At 39.5% G+C, this 19,442-nt stretch overlaps 1 protein-coding gene across 1 annotated transcript in view; it reads left to right on the plus strand.

Moving 5' to 3' along the window:
* Positions 1 to 578: 578 nt before the first annotated feature.
* LOC104515595 (hemicentin-1-like) overlaps positions 579 to 19,442 on the plus strand; it is a gene marked incomplete at both ends in the record, with an annotated part of 103,999 nt that continues 85,135 nt past the window's right edge. Inside the window, 5 exon segments of the mRNA XM_010159995.1 lie at positions 579 to 649; positions 4,376 to 4,534; positions 4,965 to 5,087; positions 16,692 to 16,863; positions 18,951 to 19,057. Coding sequence (XP_010158297.1) covers positions 579 to 649; positions 4,376 to 4,534; positions 4,965 to 5,087; positions 16,692 to 16,863; positions 18,951 to 19,057 — 632 coding nt within the window.

Consider the following 19,442-nt stretch of genomic DNA (forward strand, 5'->3'; position numbering starts at 1 on the left):
AAGCTGATTCTGCTTCTGTTCTTTCTGGTAACTGCTGCTAGATATGCGGAGGTTGGGCATTGGGCTCATGGCAGACTTTTCCAGCTACAGGGTACATTTTCTTTCAGGCAAGAGATATGGCAACTTATTTATTAACGTTGGTCAGCGAAGCTAGTATGTGCGTTCTGCTCAGAGAGGCCTCTCCTTCATGTTTACCTGCACAACTGTTTCTGGAAAAATACATTATTTTTTGATGCAGCCACATTGGTTTTGGGGATTTTTGTTCTCTTATGGTTACTAGGAGCAATTGAATAATTGGTCAAAAGTAAGCGTGAAAGTAACGCAACACAGAATGCTTTATGTGCCTATAATTTTTTAAGACACCTAGAAGTTGGTAATACTGGAATGATATTGGAGTAACTAGATTTGGAATTAGATTTCAATGCTGGGTTATCATTCTCAATTATTCCTTTCTGTTCAATGCTTTTGGTTTGTTTTTTACTACCAGATTTTTATGAATCTGAAACAGCTCTTCAGTTGAAGTTGTCTTTTGATAACTTTGTGTTTTCCTCATACTTTGCCATTTTTTTTCATCCTAGAAATTGGTCCAGTGACAATAACGACAGATCCCAAGAAATTTCAGTTTGAACTCAGGGAACTTTATGTTCAGGTGAGTAACTTGTTTGTTCTCTCTCTGGTTCTAGCAAAGCCCTGTTTCTTCCCTCTAAACCTTGATCTCGTGTTGATGTTTCTGCTACAGTGCTTCCTCAGGATATAGGCCATCTACCTCTGTCATTTTACCTGCACAAACTGTCATTTTCTAGTTCTCTGGGCATCTTAATTTATGTTTACCTTTAATTACTTCATCTTAGTTTACATCATTGTACAGGACTCAGTTCAAGAACACAAGAAAGAGTAGATAATGCTAACGTTTATTTTGTGTTTTAATTAGTCCTGCCTCTTGTTGACAGACTGTGAACTGTTTTACTGTATTCTGGAACTGATTTCCCATGAAACCTCTTCATTAGCTTTAATTAACTAATTTAGGTACAAAAGGACTAAGACCCATCAAGTAGGATTTAGGTACTGCCTTCACTGCCATGTGTTACTTAGCAGCTACTGATTCAAAAGCATCAAGTTGACTCTTGTCCTGCAAACCCTGGGAATTGCTTCTGTAGCTGTGCTCAGGAGACAAGCGGCAGTTTTTAAAACAGCACACCAGTCTGTCTTGGTGGAGTTTCCCTGGGTGACAATGAACAACCAATGACATCTGTATTGGGTGATGGAAGGAAAGAGAAGTGTTGGAATGGAGTTAACCTTCCTGAAAGAAAATAAGATCCTATTGTCTTGTCTTTTAATCAAGCAAAATGCTTCTGACCTGTGGAGAACCTTGGAGGAGTTAACAGTGCCAGGCAGACTCTCCTGCCTCAAAGAACAGTCTTCTAGAAACTGGCACATGGTGTAATCCCTGTAATAAAAGATTGTTTGAAAGCCAATAGTGCTAGTTTGGGAAGAACGAGTAGCTTAAAAGTTGGCAGAAAGATTGAAATTCAGGGAAAACAATAGTAAATTTTCAAGAAGGATAAAAATGCCAGCCGCTATGCTTTTCTGTTTTGCAGGGAAATTTAAACTTTAAAAATCCTTCCAATCTTTACTTTTTGTTTTCTTAATAGCTATACTGGAAAATAATTGCAGCTGTTTCTAAAAGGTGTATGATTTAGATGAAGTTTTTGGGAATTTAAAACTCTTCATTTACAAGCAAGTTGTTTAGAAGTTTGTCTAATGGATTTAAGATTGCTTTCTTTAATCCTGGTTGATTGCATATTTCATAATTGCCTTCAAGATGTGCTCATTCGGCTAAATGATGACTTTCACTGACTTACCTTCATTCCCTATATTGGTGAAGGGTCAAAATATAAATTAAAAAAGTGATGAGAATAGGAGTGAAGGGACATCTTGCAGTAGTTCTCCCAGAAAACGTGACTGTTTCCTACGTGTTTGTTACAGTGTTTTTTGTAGAAACGCAGATAAAAGATGCGAGAATGAATATTGTAGAGGTAGGAGAAATTTTAAGGTAGGTTGATTTCGAAAGTGTGTAGAGCCAATATTCTCATTAATGAACAAAGCTAAAATTAAGGAGTCTTATGTATAATACCTATTGAGTAAAAATATGTTCTCCAGGAATACCGCAAAACTTGTCCTTCCTGGGCATCAGGACAAGCCCAGTTCTTCTTTTCTAACAAAACTCATCTGGTCACAGGACGATTGGAAGGTCTGTACATGACACTAAAAATAGACTTTTGGCTGGCATAGGACATCGGGTAAAAATTAGTCTGTATACATTTCAGTATACATTTAATTTTACAGGCATTAAATACAGTTTCCAGAATGGATGATTATTTACATAAGTGATATACTCTAAATCTTGTCTATATGAAAATCTTTTAAAGTATATTTGAATAGTTGGAGTGTTACATGATCCCACGGTACAGATGCCAATATACTTGCATCAACAGTTATGAAAAGTCCTTATTTGAGTCTTTCTCAGTGTAAAAATGACAGCTTACTTAACAAAAAATATTCTGTAAGAGTTGTCAGTAACACTTTTCAAATCAGATACTAAATTTATCCATTTGTAAGTGGATACAGTGCCATTTAAATAGTTATATAGATTAAATTTAGACATGAGGAATGTGGGTAGTACAGATGAGCTGAGCTAACAACCTACATTTCTGTGTGCCTGTCCAAACAGACTGGAAAATGAGACTTGCTGAGCTTTACTTGCCTTTGTCTTTCCAGAAAATTTCACAAGGTAATTGTAACCATATTTAATTGCAGTTTGGAAAGAGGTGGGAAATATTTAAAGAAAAATATTCTTCTTTTTTTTTAAATAAATCAAAAAAATTTTTTTGGTAGTTCTACCTAGCTGCTTTTTGAGAAAACCCCTCTTCTACATTATGGGAATAAAAAAGTTCACTCTTGTTCTCAGAATAAACATTTAGCTCAGTGCTTTTCCTATTATATGCAGAAAATAGATGTTGTCATACAGAATATTACATGAGACAATAGTCTGGTAGACTTGAAGTGCAAATAGAGATTTCCTTGTTCCAAGTAGGTGTCTGTAGAAATTGGGTATCACCTGGACTTTGCCTACAAATTAAAGCTTTACATGGAAGAGTCTTTTGCTGAAGATGACATTCATTTTGCAAGAGCAGGAGAGAAATAACTTGGATATACTGACCTGTCCCATTGGATTGTATAAGCATTGCCAAGATAAAGTTCTGACATGTGCATCAAAAAGGTTTTTGGAGAACTATCTGTTGGATTTCAGGCAGTCTGGAGTCTACCATTTGCTTTTCCCATGGAAGCAAGGCTACATTTAGAAAGGTCTGACTTATAAACAACCAGTGGTGAAGTACCTATTATTTAACACAGATGGGAAGTTTATTGATATTCTCGCTTTGAAGTGGGATTAAAGATACTGATATATAAAAAATTGTTACTGACATGAACATTTTGTGGGGGACAGCTGAAATTCTTAAGGACTGAGGGGACTGTGTGAGGCAAGGTTGTTTTTCTGGTTTATATGTCTGTGTGAATGTTTAATCTCAAAACGTAACTTCTGATGGCATGTCCAGAATTAAAATCGATGCAACAATTGCTTTACCTTTTTTTTCCTTCATACTTCCCAGAATTCTGAGATTTGTATATATGTGTTGATTGTAGAAATAAGCGAAATAACTTTTATATTTATTCTTGAAAGTGCAGAGATCTGTTGCTGTTCACAGGGGCAGGTTTTACGGTTCGTGTTCATCACTCTGCAAAGTTCTGTCTTCAATGTGCCAAGTTAATTTTTATGTACGTAAAAGCAAACTTTTATTTAAACGGTGTTTTCCTGTAATTCTCAACTTAAGGAGCGAAACAGATCCTTTTGTATAAAGTTAAATAAAGTCATACTTGGAAGCATTTTGATTAACCACGTGATCTGAAATCTCCGGCTACGCAGCTGCCTACATCGCAACATAGGTCACGGGGACCACATCACCTGTGTCCCCTCTGCTGAGGTCCCTGCGCTGGCTGCCCCGCAGGGTGACGTCTAGGTCAAGTTCTTGCTGCTCTGGTATGGCAGGGTCCTCCTGGAGCTCAGCGCTGCTTGGCTGAGGTCCTTTCCCATCTGTGTCTGTGACCATGACCTCCCGTGACTGCTGCATACTATTGGAGTAGTTAAGTTGGCAGCCAGTAAGGGAGCGTGTGAGTATAGGAAAGGAGGGTGTCACAAGAGCTGGAGCTAAACAAGACATGGTGCTCCCAGAAAAGATAAGAGTGACCACGACACCAACCATTTTTCAGGTTTTTTTCTTAGAAAATGCTTTGTTTTTCTTCTAATTGTGAACAGGGTGGTGGAGACTGTCCAGAGATGAGCATCGGGGCGATAAAGATTGCTCTAGAAATTTCTCTACCTGGTTCTTTCATCTACGTATTTACTGATGCACGATCCAAAGATTATAGACTTACCCATGAAGTACTTCAACTCATTCAACAGAAACAATCTCAGGTACAGAGGAGATTTACATTCTGAGCTGCTTTTATGTATTGAATGTATTTAATACCCTGTTTACTCAATATTGAAGGGTAAAATTCTCCTTATGTTGTGAATTAAATAGTGCAGGTGAACCTTCTGCCAGGATATGTGGTCTGGTAAGGTGACCAAGTTAAGTGGTTGGGTTCATGGTGTTCTGAAGTAAGTATTCTGTGAAGTACAAGTGCTGATAGATGAGTATCAGTTCTGAAGCGATTCCTGTCTCTTCTTCATTGCTTTTTCCATCAGTAGTGAGTACACTATGGCTGTCCTTCATGCAAAGTAATATGAACCCGTGCCAAGTGATATAGTAGTTTTGTTGTCATGCCTTCGTGTTGTATTTGCAATGTTTTACTAAAGTTTACACCACGTACCAAATAATTTTAAATTTTTTTAAAAAATACAGGTAGTATTTGTACTGACTGGAGACTGTGATGACAGGGATCATATCGGTTACAAGGTCTATGAAGAAATTGCCTCAACGAGTTCTGGTCAAGTGTTTCACTTGGACAAAAAACAAGTTAATGAGGTAACTTTGCTTGAATTCTGCAATATGTAAAAAAAACATGGCAGGGCTTTACACTCTAAATCTTTAAATGACCTGATTGTGGGTTAGGGAAGATTAGGGGAAATTCTGAATGTTCTACTGTTGGTATGTGAACTCTATTCCACCTTTCCCTTCCATCTTTTTCCACCTGCTATATCAGGATGCAATTCTGCAACTTTTATTTCATTGCATCAATACTTTCGATAGCTGCTGACTTAACCAGTAATTATGACTGCTGACCCACAGCCTTGATTGACTATTTCTTGAAAATTTCAATGAGTCTTAGGCAGAAATGAAAATTCAATAGCACATGAGAAAATGATGTGGAGAGCGATGAAATTGCATATTAGTTATCTGGGGAGCTGGAATTGTTTATGAATGTTGTAAACATTTTCCTTTGACTTCCTGGTATAGGCAAAAACTATGCTTTTTAATAAAAATTTTCGTTGGTTTGTTCCTTTTTCTTTTCGTCCTAGAATTTGAACAATGACAAATGTTGGAGATACATTGCAGTTTTCTACTGCTGTTGCCTAGAAAAACTGAAGTTCTTATTGGGGATGTTGTAAAGTATTGGCAGTGATGTGAAGGTGGTGAAAAGGAGGAATTTCCCAGAGGATTTACCCTCCCAAAGTTAGATAAGTTAAAAGTCAGAGAAAGAATTAGCTGTTGGGACTGTGCATTTCCTGACCTGCGTTTTGCAATTATTTGTGTATGCAGGGTGAAACCTCTTTCTGTGACTCTATGAAATCCCTTTATACAGAAGGGATCATGATACTGCCAATGGGAAATGCTCTTTGCCAGGCCTGAAGTTTTAGGACAAAGTTTTTGTTTGATTGTTTGTTTGTTTTCTTCTGATTTTGGGAAGTAAAAGTGAGTGGAAAGAGCATCATGTAGGTGCTAGGCAGCACCATGTTCTTAAGGGAAGCTGGCATGCACTGCTCTGTTGACTGTCTTGGCTTTCTGAACTTCTTGGTGCTTTCCCATTTCTAAGAATACCAGTGTCTGCCTGAACGGTTAGTCTGTCTTTGAATTTTGAGTAAGATTTTAAGCAGGGGGTTTCAGCAGCCACTTTCACCTCTTTCCTGCTCCATCTTGGCATTTCCTTTGAGCAAATAACAAGCTCTTCATCTGTGGGCTAGGCCTGCACAAGAGCTAGAGGTTGTTATCAACAAGTGATGATATCAGTAGGTGCTATTCTTGCAGGATTTTTGGGTGGAAGGGATGAGTACACTGCTTTGTATAATTGCATCTCCTTTCAGTGGCCATAGGCTATAAGAGATTGCCTCTGTAAAAAACCCAACCCTCTACATCACTTTCAGAAGTCTTCCACAATAACTGCTGAACATTTTGTATTAAAAACAACCAAAACACTCTGAAATAATTTTAGTGATCGTTGGCCTTATATAAAGCTGTGTCTGGGCTAAGAGACAGTGAAAATGAGTTTACCAAAACGCTGTCATCCCAAAAGTAACCTTCACTGAAGATTTTGGTTCTGGATCAGAAATCTTATTTCAAAGAGCATATCCACCAATGGGTGGATGCAAATGAAAGGGAGATGTGGTAGCAGTAGTAATCTGTATCAGCTCTTTATGGTATAGCTTTCAGGCAAGATTCAGCAGAAATAAAACTTGTCTTCCTTTTCATCTGAGTGGTCAATGATATGTGAAGAATGGAGTTTATAAATTCTAAAAGAAATTCACTGTTTTGGGCCTAGAGACAGCTAATGCTGAATTGTATATTAGGAAAGAGCTACACAGTCACTGACTGTGAATACTCTGCCAAACCAATGTCTTGTTTTGTTAAAACATTTTTGGTTGTTCTACCCCCAAAAACCCAAACAAAGCTATTTTTAGTGTATAAAGTTTCAAACCATTGCTGTCATCCTTGCCCCTTGTGTATTAAATGGAGAATGAAGCAATATTATGAGTTAGCTACAAGGAAACACAACAAAACAATACTTGATACTTATCCAGGCCTTGTGTTATTGAGAAGACTAAGAAAACTTAGTGACTTTTTTCAGTTCTGAAAAAGGTCTTATGATCTCAAATACTCCAATTAACGTGGTCAAAACTATTGTCAATTGACAAAGTTGTGTTGGGTTTGGTCCAGCAAAGCATGAAATATCGTTGCTGAATGAAGCTCTTCTAACAGCATGAGAGGAAGGTCAAATTTTGAAAAAATTGCCATGGTTTCTGTGCATTAGATTAATAAGAATATTCTTAAAGTCCAAAGTACAGGTTTTGTTTATATTTTCTAAAATTCTTCTGAATTTGTCCTTAATTTGGGGTATAAAGTTTACCATCATCTTATCTCCAGAGGTAACTGTTCTCAAAAACCATGACAGGTTTATAATAGTAAGATATGTTTTCATCATATTTCGTAGAATTTGATGAATTAATCTGATTACAGGTCTGTAAGGGAGGAAAACTATCTTGTGATCAGATTCTTTAAAAAGGAAACTTTTCAAATTTTACTTTTCAAGTTCTACTTGTATTAACAACTTGTGAATACTACTGTATTTAACTACAAATGAGAGAAGTAGTCTTTGGTTTGAAATTTTTCAAACTGATCTCTAGTTTTGAGATTTTTATCCTGTTGACTCAGTTCTAAAAAACTTCCTTCTGTCCAAAAGAACAGTAGCATACTCATTTTGTCTCCAATATCTTGGAAAGGTTATTATGCTTGTTTTAAGTTGTGATCTGGAAAGGTGTTTCTTTAGGGTAAGATTGGTGGATGAAAAGCTGGACATGAGCCGGCAGTGTGTGCTGGCAGCCCAGAAAGCCAACTGTATCCTGGACTGTATCCAGAGCAGTGTGGCCAGCAGGTCAAGGGAGGGGATTCTCCCCCTTTCCTCTGCTCTGGTGAGACCCCACCTGGAGTGCTGCATCCAGCTGTGGAGCTCTCAACATCAGAAGATTATCGACCAGTTGGAGTGAGTCCAGAGGAGGCCACGAAGATGCTCCAAGGGCTGGAGCCCCTCTGCTATGGGGACAGGCTGAGAGAGTTGGGCTTGTTCAGCCTGGAGAAGAGAAGGCTCCGGGGAGACCTTATAGCACCTTCCAGTATCTGAAGGGGCTACAAGGAAGCTGGGGGGGACTTTTTACAAGGGCCTGTAGTGACAGGACAAGGGGTAATGGGTTTAAATTGAAAGTGGGGAGATGTAGATTAGATATCAGGAAGAAGTTCTTCCTGGAGAGGGTGGTGAGGCACTGGCACAGGTTGCGCCAGAGAAGCTGTGGATGCCCCATCCCTGGAAGTGTTCAAGGGCAGGCTGGATGAGGCTTGGAGCAACCTGGTCTAGTGCAAGGTGTCCCTGCCCATGGCAGGGGGGTTGGAACTAGGTGGTCTTTCAGGTCCCTTCCAACCCAAACCATTCTATGATTCTGTGATTGCCTTGGTTGCAGTGAAGTTCCATAGCTGCTTTTGTAGGCTCAGGTCTCAATTTGCAGTAATTGCTTGAAATGAAAATGCATTGATCATACTAATCAAACATGGGCTAAATTCTCCTGTTAAGAACAGATTCATATTTTCATAAACTTTTTATTCGTACCTTTCCAGAAAGTACTTTGGCTTGAACTGAAGTTCTTTTACATCACACTTCCTTATCCCTCTCCTAATGGAGTTCTGTAAGGAAATTCCTGTAAATGATTCTGGTGCCCAGTAGTTTGTATGGATGCCAGAACAGGTGTTAAGATAAACAGTGATGATGAGCAGAGTGAGAATTTGGTAAAGCTTAAAAATAGTGGTAATTAATTAACCATTGGTGGTTCTGATCCCCCCTAGGTCATTTTGATTGTTTGTGGTAAGAGCGAGTCAGTACTGTGTATGATGAATTGGGCTGATCAGGGTGGCTAAAGAAAGCTTGGGAGTTCACAAGAACTGAGCTAGTGAGTAATAATTTTCCATTTCTTTTAGTATGGAAACACTTGCTTTTCTTACTCTAACCTTCCTGTAAGAAGGGAAAAATTTCCCTAGGTTGCTTAAAAATACAGATTTCTTACTGATATTTTAAATTAGTAGAAATGGATGTTCCATTACAGTTCCATTAATGGTAGAACTGAGAATGATTGTGAAGGAGACTGGAGACATGGTGTTGACTTTGGTGGAAAAAGGGGATGGTGTTGAGTGACTTGAAAGGTGGATTAGGCTAGATGGGAAAAAAAAAAAAAAAGAGTTTGGAATTTGGGTGAGAAGCCTATGAATAAAAGCAGTGATGTGAATGAGAGGTGATTGGGAAGGGGACAGGGACAGGGAGGGATAGGACAAGACTGGTAACAGAACATGTTGAAGGGAATGGTGCAAAAGGGATTATTCTTGTAGGGAAGGTGCAGAAGGTTAATGTTTGTAAGATCACGTGGATCTAGAATGCAATCTAGCATGAATATTTGCTGTAAACAGAAGTCTCCCAGACCCACTGCAAAAAGCATCCTATTTCTCCTGGCTTGTTAGCCCTCACAGAGGGTGGCAACCTAGGAGTTAGACTCAGGTTAAAGGTCTGCACTGTGTATGAACCAAGGGTATACTTGGGTGATGCTACATGAGGGGGCATTTTCAAATTTTGTTTCACTTTGCTAAAAAAGTAAAAGGCCCCTCCACTGCTTTACAAGAATAACACGAAGGTGACGAAGTCAAAAGCTCAGATTTACAGCTTAGAAGTAAGGTTTCTCACATAGCCCTGCTTCTTGCCTTCTCGTCTCCCCCTGTCCCAATCAGTATGCATTTTCATAGAAGAGGAGGAATGTTTTCATGGCAGAGGCAGCTCAATGCTGCCCTGGAGAGTATGTTTCTACTCTGAAGATATGTTGTACGGTGAATGCCAAACAAGGAAATAAGAAAAAAACCAGCTACAACTGTCCTTTATGTATTTTATATGGAACCTGGATTCTCTGGAAGAAATAGACTGTGATCATGTACATTAAGTACTGTCATAAAGCAACTGCGAAAGGGTGCTTGAAAGACAGTTGAAAGCAAACAGGCTTAAATCTTGTCTTTCCTAACTTTGAAGAGCTTGAGATTCAATACTAACACTTCTCAGTTCTGTGGGGTTTCTTTTATATGTGTAATTACAGATACATGTATAATTTTTGATTTATTTTCATGTGCAGTGTCTCAGTCATATTTTTAGATGTACTTTTAAAGGCATTATTAGAATATTTTTCTCTTTGGGTGGAAGTATGGACCTACATATACTTAAGCAATGAAACAGTTAACTTCAAATCCTGTTACTTTGACTGTTTGAGAAATATTCTTGAGACCCAGAATAAACAACTGGGAATAGAGGCCATGTTCCATAGATTTTCCAGGTTTCGGTATGCATTCCAAGAAATGACCTGACTGCAGGGCAGGTTGCAAGAGCAAATTCTCTGGAGAAGTGTTATAAATTATTTCTGTATTTGTCCTTCCCCCTCTAATAATATTAATCAAGTCACATTTTGGCAGAAGAACAAAAGCTGCTGTTGTTTTGGGGGCCTGCTGTAAGGGTCCCAAAGGAGGGGGAAAAAAAATAATCTACTTCCAAACCAGTGTTACAGCAGTATTGCAAACCTCTTTGGAATGACAGGGTTGGGAAATGGATCTCCCAGAATTGCCTATTGGACTTTTGGGAAAAATTTAACTATGCAAGCAAGTTACTGCCAGACCTAAGACAGCTGGGTCATTCATTCTGTTGCCTTCCCTTTTCATTTTTGAACTTGAAAAACTCCCAAAAACTGAAGTTTAAGACCCTTACTCTCTCACAGTAGCTTCTGCTTCTGATATATACTTGGGTTAAAAACAAAGGTGTTCTTGCTTTATTATTTTTGAAATGTCAGTTGCATTACATAATTCTTCCCTGGGATGATGCATTTTATTTTAAGGGCAAATTCTGCTGTAAGAGAACTAAGTAGCCTCAGGGTCTTCATCCAGCCCACATATGATTCATAAACTGAAATTTTAGCTGGGGTTTACAACAGTCAAAGTCCTTCATTGCTGTATCTGTTGGCATAACACTCCTGTGAGATAGAAATGTGGTGATGTTCCCCTTTTGGTTAAGGAGCATGAAGAGATTAAAGTGTGTGAGGAATGGAACAACTTCGCAGTTACACCAAGAAATTGCACGAGCTAAAAAATACCAGAATGGGGACAGAACCCGTGTCAACTTAGTCAGTGTATGATTATAGGAACCAGAGAGGCTAAAGATCATACTTTATATAACTCGATCAGTATGTATTTATATAAGGAGATACATTTCTGTATGCCTTAAGGTCAGACACAGCATTACGTGTGCCTGAGAGCCCATGCCTAACACTTAGTATTAGCTGGACTTTCCTGAAGGTCTTGAGCCAGCCCCACTTTATTTTGTATTTACAGTAGGACAAAATGTAAAATGTGTATACCTGCTCTTCAGAATTATTACATGTTTTTGTAGCCCTACTTATTTTTATTTTCATAGATTTTGAAAGTGGAAGAAGATGTAAATTCTTCTTAAGGTTGTTGGGTGGGTTGGTGGTTTTTTTTTTTTGTTTTTAATGTAAGAAATGGTAGGAGCTACAGAAGTAGGAGGTACTTCTTTAGAATCCTGGCAGTGACTTGTATGCATGTCCTACTAATCTGTCTGCCTAGCTGTTGGTATGAAAAAAGACCAAACTCCCATTGAAGGTATACTGGGTGGAAGAGTTCAATCCACTAACCACTACCTCCTTTGGAAGAACCTATGCTGACTGGGCCCTGCCACCTTCTGCTTCCTGTGCCCAGAAAGATATGGAAAGATAACAAAACTAATGGTGTCTCATTAATAGTGAAAGATAACCAGAACCTCATAATGTGCCTCAAGAGCAGATAAATGTTGTTTTTTGTAAGATACACAGATGGAAACCTAGTATACTTGAAGTTCATGTTACACATCTGAGATGAAACTAGGACAATACTTGCCTTTTAATTTTATATCTATTCCATTAGATAAATGGTCAAACTCCAGCAGATATGAGTCAAGATGTCCAGAAAGCTCTTGCACAGTGGAAGACTGTTTCCATTAAAACCAAAAGCCGACTAGGTAAAGACTTAAAAAGAAAAGTTTGAGCTCAGTCTCTGTTCTGAACTCACCTTGGATCTTGATACATGTTCAAATATTTTTACATCCCCAGAATTTGTTTTCATTGCCTGCAAACTCTCTAGTTCCAGCAGGGACCACAAAACTTTGCATGTATGCAGCCATCCAATTGCAAATTCCCTTAACTTAAACTCAGCTGGTTTACATTGATCTAAAAATCCAAGACTGAGGTTTGTTTTTTTTTTTTTTCTTGGAAGCTGACATTTTGAACCCTTCTGAAAGCAAAGGGATGCTAAAATATGTTTTGGTGGTGGTTTGGTGGTGTCTTGTTTTTTTTTTTCAGTGTGTTGCTGCCTTAAAGAAATGAGATTAACTGGGTTAAGTTCACATTTACATGCTAACTCAAACATTAAATTGGTCTAGTGGATGTGGATAGTTTTTGACTGAACACTCTTATTTGTAAAATGAGTGTCAAAGATAGGAGCAGACGGAGAAGGGTGGAGATGGAAGAAAATGTTACCTTCTCTTCTCATGGAAAGAGAAAATTCTCTGTGTTGACATTTCATAAAGGATCTAGTGATACCAATTTTGGTGGTCTTCAGTTATGTCAGTACTGTGGTGAGGCACTGGGACAGGTTGCCCAGAGAAGCTGTGGATGCCCCATCCCTGGAAGTGTTCAAGGCCAGGCTGGATGAGGCTTGGAGCAACCTGGTCTAGTGGAAGGTGTCCCTGCCCGTGACAGGGGAGTTGGAACTGGATGGTCTTTAAGGTCCAACCCGTTCTGTTCTGGTTTTGTTGTGCACTGTGAGCTCTGTGTTCAAAGCGTACTGCCTCAGACATGTCGTCTCTGTCTGACTCTTTGCCAATAAAATTACTTTTTAACACTTTCCCAGCTGTACCGAGGAAAGCCATAAGGAATCGCATTCAACATGCAACTCTGGAAACCAGTCAGATCACCGTGCTTTACAGCTTCTGAAATGTGTCGTCTTCTGAAATGCCAAGTCAGACCCATGTATACAAACTTTTTTAAATGCAAACATCTGTATCATGTAGTGGTAGTTCAGTTGCACTTTAACTTTGACCAAGCCATGCAGAAGCTAACTCACTGGACCCATGTTTTCCATTATTAATGGATACCTAGATACGTGCCCTTCAGGTTAGATTTTTGACTTGATTTGACTATGTACCAATGAACTATTTCCTGGATTTTATCAGGGTGGGTTAGCTGCCACTTCCGGTAAGGTGTATCTTCACCTTGACAAAAACCAGCCTGGTCACATGCAGTGAGCCCTGCGCTGGATCATCTCAACAAAGAAACCAAAACCTAAGGAGTTGGTTCCCTTCCACACCCAAAACCAGTTGATGCCTGGTCTCTGCAGAACATGCCCAAGAGGTGCTGACAGTCTGATTGGAAGAGAAGGGGATCAGCAGAAATTAAACACAGTATTTTTATCTTCTGTCCTAAGACCAGCAACTTTCCTTAAAGGAATCATAGTTGGTGTGCAAGGCAGGCTTTTCTTTTCCCAGTGCTATTTGAATTGGTGTTGTTATTTTTGTGGCATTGTTGTCTAAATTGACTTTATAGTTAACTGAAATTATTTTTCTTGTCATTGACAGGGGAAAGGAATACTAGAAAATTGGATTTGCTTCACTTTGTTTACTGAAAATTCCTTTTCTAGTTTGAAAGTGTTCTTTATTATTCTTCTCCTAAAGTACACTAGACTGCTGTGCATCATTAAATAACTGTTGCTTGTGTTTCTGGTGACATAATTTACCTTTGAAAGAAAGTGAGCTTTTGGAACAATTCCCATGGCTGAGCTCTCCTGTCTGCCAAAAAGAGTATCTGGGGCATGAAAGTGTTTTGATTAGATTTTTGTTTTGAAATAAATGGTTGCACGCTGATAAACTTACCACTGGAGAGCCTTCCCACTTGCCTCCCAAGTTTGTAGAAGTAACGTGGTTGTGCAGTGGCCTGAAATGAACCATGCTGTGTGAAAGTGAATCTGTTGTAAAGGAAATTGATATGTTGTAGTAGACCAAGAGATGTAATTAGGGAAAAAAACCACAACAAACACCAAAAGGTCCTAAAGCTGGAGAGACCAGTTGTGTTGGGTTTGTGTTTGGGTTGGTAGTGGGGGAAGCTGCTAAAAGCTTCCCCAGCTCCAAGTCAGACCCACCCCCGGGCCATGGCCAAGCCAGTCAGTGCCTCTGATATATCAATATATTTAAGGGCGGAAAACACAAAAAGAGAAGCAGCAGAAGCTTAACCAGCAGCTGAGAGAGGAGTGGGGTGTGAGGGAGACAAGCAGGCAGACCCCCAGGTCAGTAAGAAAAGGGGGGGAGGAGGTGCCCGGAGCAGAGGCTGCCCTGCAGCCCGGGGGGAGGGGGCCGCTGTGCCCTGCAGCCATGGAGGGTCCCGGGGGCGCAGAGACCCCCGAGGGCCCCATGCTGGAGCAGGTAGATGGGCCCAAAGAGCCTGTGACTCTGTGGTCTGATTGATAAGAAATTGATTTTTCTCCCAAGTTGAGTCTGTTTTGCCCATGACCATAACTGGTGAGTGATCCCTCCCTGTCCTTGTCTCGACCCATGAGCCTTTCCTTGTGTTTTCTCCTCCCCATCCTACCCGGGGTAGGAGTGAGTGAGTGGCTGCATGGGGCTCAGTTTCTGGCTGGGCCTAGACCAGGACACCTGTCTTAAAATTCTTTTGCTGAAGTTGTGTGCTGTGGAGTTTTGGTGACTGTAGTTTAAGGCATTTTCTCCTTCTGTGATGGGTTGTTTGCAATCCAGATCCTTTTTAGGTTTCTACGATTTTAATGATCTGGCTTGCAGCATGACCCCGTTAGGAAGGAGAATAAGTAGTTGCAACGAGATAAGAGAGAAGAATTCTTTATCCTGGTTTTACCTCAGAAACAATTCCTTCATGTGCCTATACTCCCATGTACTACAGCCTATGAAAAACATCATAGAAAACCTGAGCCCCCCAAGGAAGTAACCAGTGGCAAGATAGTAATTTGGCTCCACGTGCATTTTATAATTAGTGTGACTGCTGTTAGACGCTGTTCTATATACAGGCTGCTGGAATTGCGTTGTTGCCAGTACTCTGATTTTAAGGTGCATTTTTGTTGTTGCAGTTGCTGTCAAATGTCAGCAAAGTGCTTTGGGATCACAGATCATATATGCTCTCAATTAGTAATTTTATCATCCTAATTCTAACAAACTTGAATCCCTTCTCACGCGGTGCGGGAACAGCTTAGAGCAATCTTGAACCGGCATCTTGTGTTAGTTTACAGTGTGGAGAGATGGTTTGGTTTCCGTGATGCTTGCACATACTTTCCATCTTCTCTCAAGAGGTCGGGGTATGATAGTGAGCTAAGCTGCTGAAGGCTTGGACCTTCTAACGCTTTCAAACGTCGAGTAGCAAGCATAGAGCTGGTCCAGGAGAGAGTGGATTGCCATCTCCACCCCGCCAGTTGCTGTGGTTGCTGCACAGGAAGAGGCATGTCAGGTGGATGGTCCTGAGCCTAGTCTTCTTGACTAAAAGATCCCAAAAATGTGTCATGGGAACTAAAACTGTTACCTAATTTTGTTGTCTAAAAAAGAAATAAATTTGGGCATAACAGATGTTTTTTTTCCCTCCTCTATCATATCTGTGTTACAATGTCACTTTGCCAAATTTTCAGGTGTGCAATATTAACCCTTCTGAGCTTAAAGAATTAAGAATTTTGTGCATAAATACCAATGTGATTCCAATTCTTATATGTATTGGCAAAGCTCCTGCAATGATGCTTTACCTTGTGACTTGATTTATGGTGCTTAAGTCTCCTGAAATTAATTTAAGCTAGACTGGAAAATTCCTTTCTTCTAAGAATTCATATAGGTTCATAAAATTTTACAATTAGTTTAAAAACTTACCTGTGGAGTTAAGGTCCTGGAATTAACTGGAAAACTTTCCATATGCCTAGTACAAAAAAGTGCCATACTAATTTCAATATATTTGAGTAAAACAGATTAAAATTTCTTTTGGAAGCATTTTTGGACCCAAGTGTATAATTTCTAAAGGTAGAACTTAATTACCTGAATCTTTTTGAAGCCTTGTGATTCCTGTTCCGTCTAAAGGAAGCAGTTGATGAATAGCTGGTGTGACTAGCTCTTGCAAGAATCATATTTCTCTTTTGGGTCGTGTTACTTCAGGGATTTTGAGTAGTAAAGTTAATTTTGCTGTGATTTTTGTATCTTCTTTTTAAATTATGACTCAATACCTTGCTTATGCAAACTGTTACGTAGAGGGCTTGCAGCCCTCTGGTCACGTGGGCACTGCTGTTTCCCTTCACGTTGTGTTGGGAGCATTCAACATCTCAGGTGTGCTGTTACTAATAGTGGGGGGATAATAATTTAGAAAAACACGCCCCCACCATTTCAAATGCTTTTTGGGTGATGCCCCTTAGAATAGAAGTTAACATGGAATCCCTAGAAGACAGAATAGACAGCATTTCAGCAGAAAATATTTCAATAGCAAATACTGTTGACAGTATAATAACAACTGTTATTTTCTCTTGTAGGTGTTAAAATGGGTTGAAGAAGCAGTTCAAGCCTCCAAAGTGCATCTCTTGTCTACAGACCATTTGACCATGGCTGTAAATACTTGGCAGATCCCTTTTGATCCAAGTCTGAAAGAGGTTACGGTGTCCTTGAGTGGTCCTTCACCAGCGATTGAAATTCGTGATCCATTAGGTGAAGTAGTTTATACTTTCTGTTGTAATAGTAAAAAAAGTGAATGAAAAAGACAAATCATCTCTACTGTCTCCAGTAGAGAAGGCTGTATTTGTGGTTCATGAATGTCTTTCACATTTTGAAAACCAGTATCAGGATTTCAGGATATTTTTTAGTTTTATTGTATTTTTAGGATAGAAGATATTGGGATATAGCACTTGTCATGGTTTAACTCCGGCTAGCAAAATACCATGTAGCTGCACTCACAAATCTCCCTCCCCTCCTCCAGTGGAGGGGAAGAATCGGAGGAAAAAGAAATAAGTAAGCTGGTAAAATTGAGATAAAAACTATTTACTAATTAAATCTAAATTAATATATACAAATACTACTAATAGCATATAGATGAAATAATATAAAATAAAACATGATACAATTATGATACAGTTTCTCACCACCCACTGACCAGTGCACAACCAGGTGCTGAGCAGTGAGAGTCAGAGGCAGAGTGACCGAGAGTGATCACAGTCGCTGAGGTCCAGAGCCTGGGAGCTGCCGCAGCAGATTCCGAGTGAACCTTATCAGCAATAGCACAACCAGGAAAATTAAACCAACCCACCAACTCCCTCCCAAACAAGCCAGCACAGGAGTGAGCACAGCAGCTAATGCAGGAGTCAGGGAGGGTGTTACCAAGTGCCAGGAAGTAAATGAGCAAGAGAGTAAGAGAGGGAGTAGTGGCTCCTGGATTCCCTCCTCGCCTCTGCCCCGAGCATGACGTACTATGGAATGAAATACTCCCTTGGTCAGTTGGGGTCAGCTGCCTGACCTGTGTGTCCCCAGCACTGCCTGTAGCGAGACAGCGAGAGCTGGGAACGCAGCTGCAGTGTCAGAAGGGGAGAAAGACCTTGAATTCAGTGCAGGTATTCCCCAGGGACAGCTGAGACCTGATCAGTGCTGCTCTCTGCATCCAGGAACACAGCGCCATAGCAGCCACGGTAAAGAGAGTTAACTCTTTCCTGACTGAACCCAGCACAGCACTTCTGACATTTAAATTGTTCCCAGTGTTCTATTTTTTTGATTCAGAGGTAACTGGAGATCCTCCCTATTCTGACGACTTCGTCTCACCTCCAGCTACTTTCTTATTCTTTGTCCTTGCATTCCAAATTTCTGAACACTTCTGTTTTTCATGTATTTATGTAGTCATGATTGTTTTTTATGTAGTGACAGGTAAACCAAGGTCTGGAATCTTTGAACTATGAGAGCATTCAGAATCAAATCCTGTTTCATGTGCCCATCTTTAGCTGAACAGTGTGTGGTGGGGAATGCAATGACAGATTTGGATGCTGATTTGTAATGGAAGATATAACAGGAGATATCTTGCTCTTTCAGCCTTGAGGGAGCAAAAAGCCTCTATAGAGAACTGGTTCCTGCATGCAACCGTCCATATATTTGTAAGCATAGGTGTACACATAAAGTGTGGTATGGTTCAGTATGAAAACTTGCACTTTTTTATTGATGCCTGTGATGTCTAACAGGGTGAATTCCCTGTGAGGATCTCATATGCATGCCCATCCTTTGTCACATGCTGATGTTCCTCAGCAGGAGAGCCTGGCTTATCAGTATTTTTACTTGAGGAGTTTATCCTGCTTGAAATAGGTCTAGAGGATGGAATAGTGAGTGGGCTGGCAGGTAGGTTAGGGTAAGTCTGTTCTAGGATTGCCTTTGAGGAAGTTAGCTTCTGGGCTGCCTCCTTTACTGAGAGCTCTGTATATTCTGTGAAGAAGAGGACTTGTTTTGCTTGCAGTTTCTGGGTTTCCCACAGCTCTGTGTTGTTGCAGGCTGTATTAAATACCCCAAGTGAATGAAAAGAGTGAAAATAAATGTGCATTTTTAGTATTCTGGCAAAGAATTACAGAGAATTTTGACTTTTGTAAATGTCATTGATTGCTAAGTAGTGAGTAAGTCAAGTATTAAAAATACATCAGTACAGAAGAACAATATTGTATTTACTCTGTGTTGTTTGTGGGGTTCTTTTATATTTTTTTTTTTTTAATTTTAGGCAATAGTGTATTTACTCAATTCTCTATTTACTCCCCGTTTTTTTTTTTTAGGCAAGCAGATCAGTAAAGGATTGGGACTGAATGAACTGCTAAATATCCACAACTCTGCAAAAGTAGTAAATGTCAAAGATCCAGAGCCTGGAACATGGACAATTAAGGTAAAGTTATTGCAGAAATCATGTATGACTTGTCCTGTATTTTATAAGGGAGTTGTATAATCATCTACTACATTACTTATCACAGATATTCAGAGTTGAGTTTGACACAGTAGATGGCCTTTCTGACTTATGACTTGTGTTGTGACATATTCTGAAGGCCTTAGTATAAAATTCTTATCGAAATAACAGGTGTTACTACCTTAATTCAAATCTTTAGATCATGATTTTCCTTTGAATGGAAAAAGGATAAAGTGAGTGCTGAATTTCAGTCACTAAGTTTGCATTTAACTCAAACTCCTTATCAGTGAATTATTTAAATACTACAGTATGTAAAAAAAAAAAAAAAAAAAATTGTTCATGTGAATGCTCTCCTAGCACATAAGGT

The sequence above is a fragment of the Eurypyga helias genome, unplaced genomic scaffold (genome assembly GCF_000690775.1).
Source record: "Eurypyga helias isolate BGI_N326 unplaced genomic scaffold, ASM69077v1 scaffold180, whole genome shotgun sequence".
Taxonomy (NCBI): Eukaryota; Metazoa; Chordata; class Aves; order Eurypygiformes; family Eurypygidae; genus Eurypyga; species Eurypyga helias.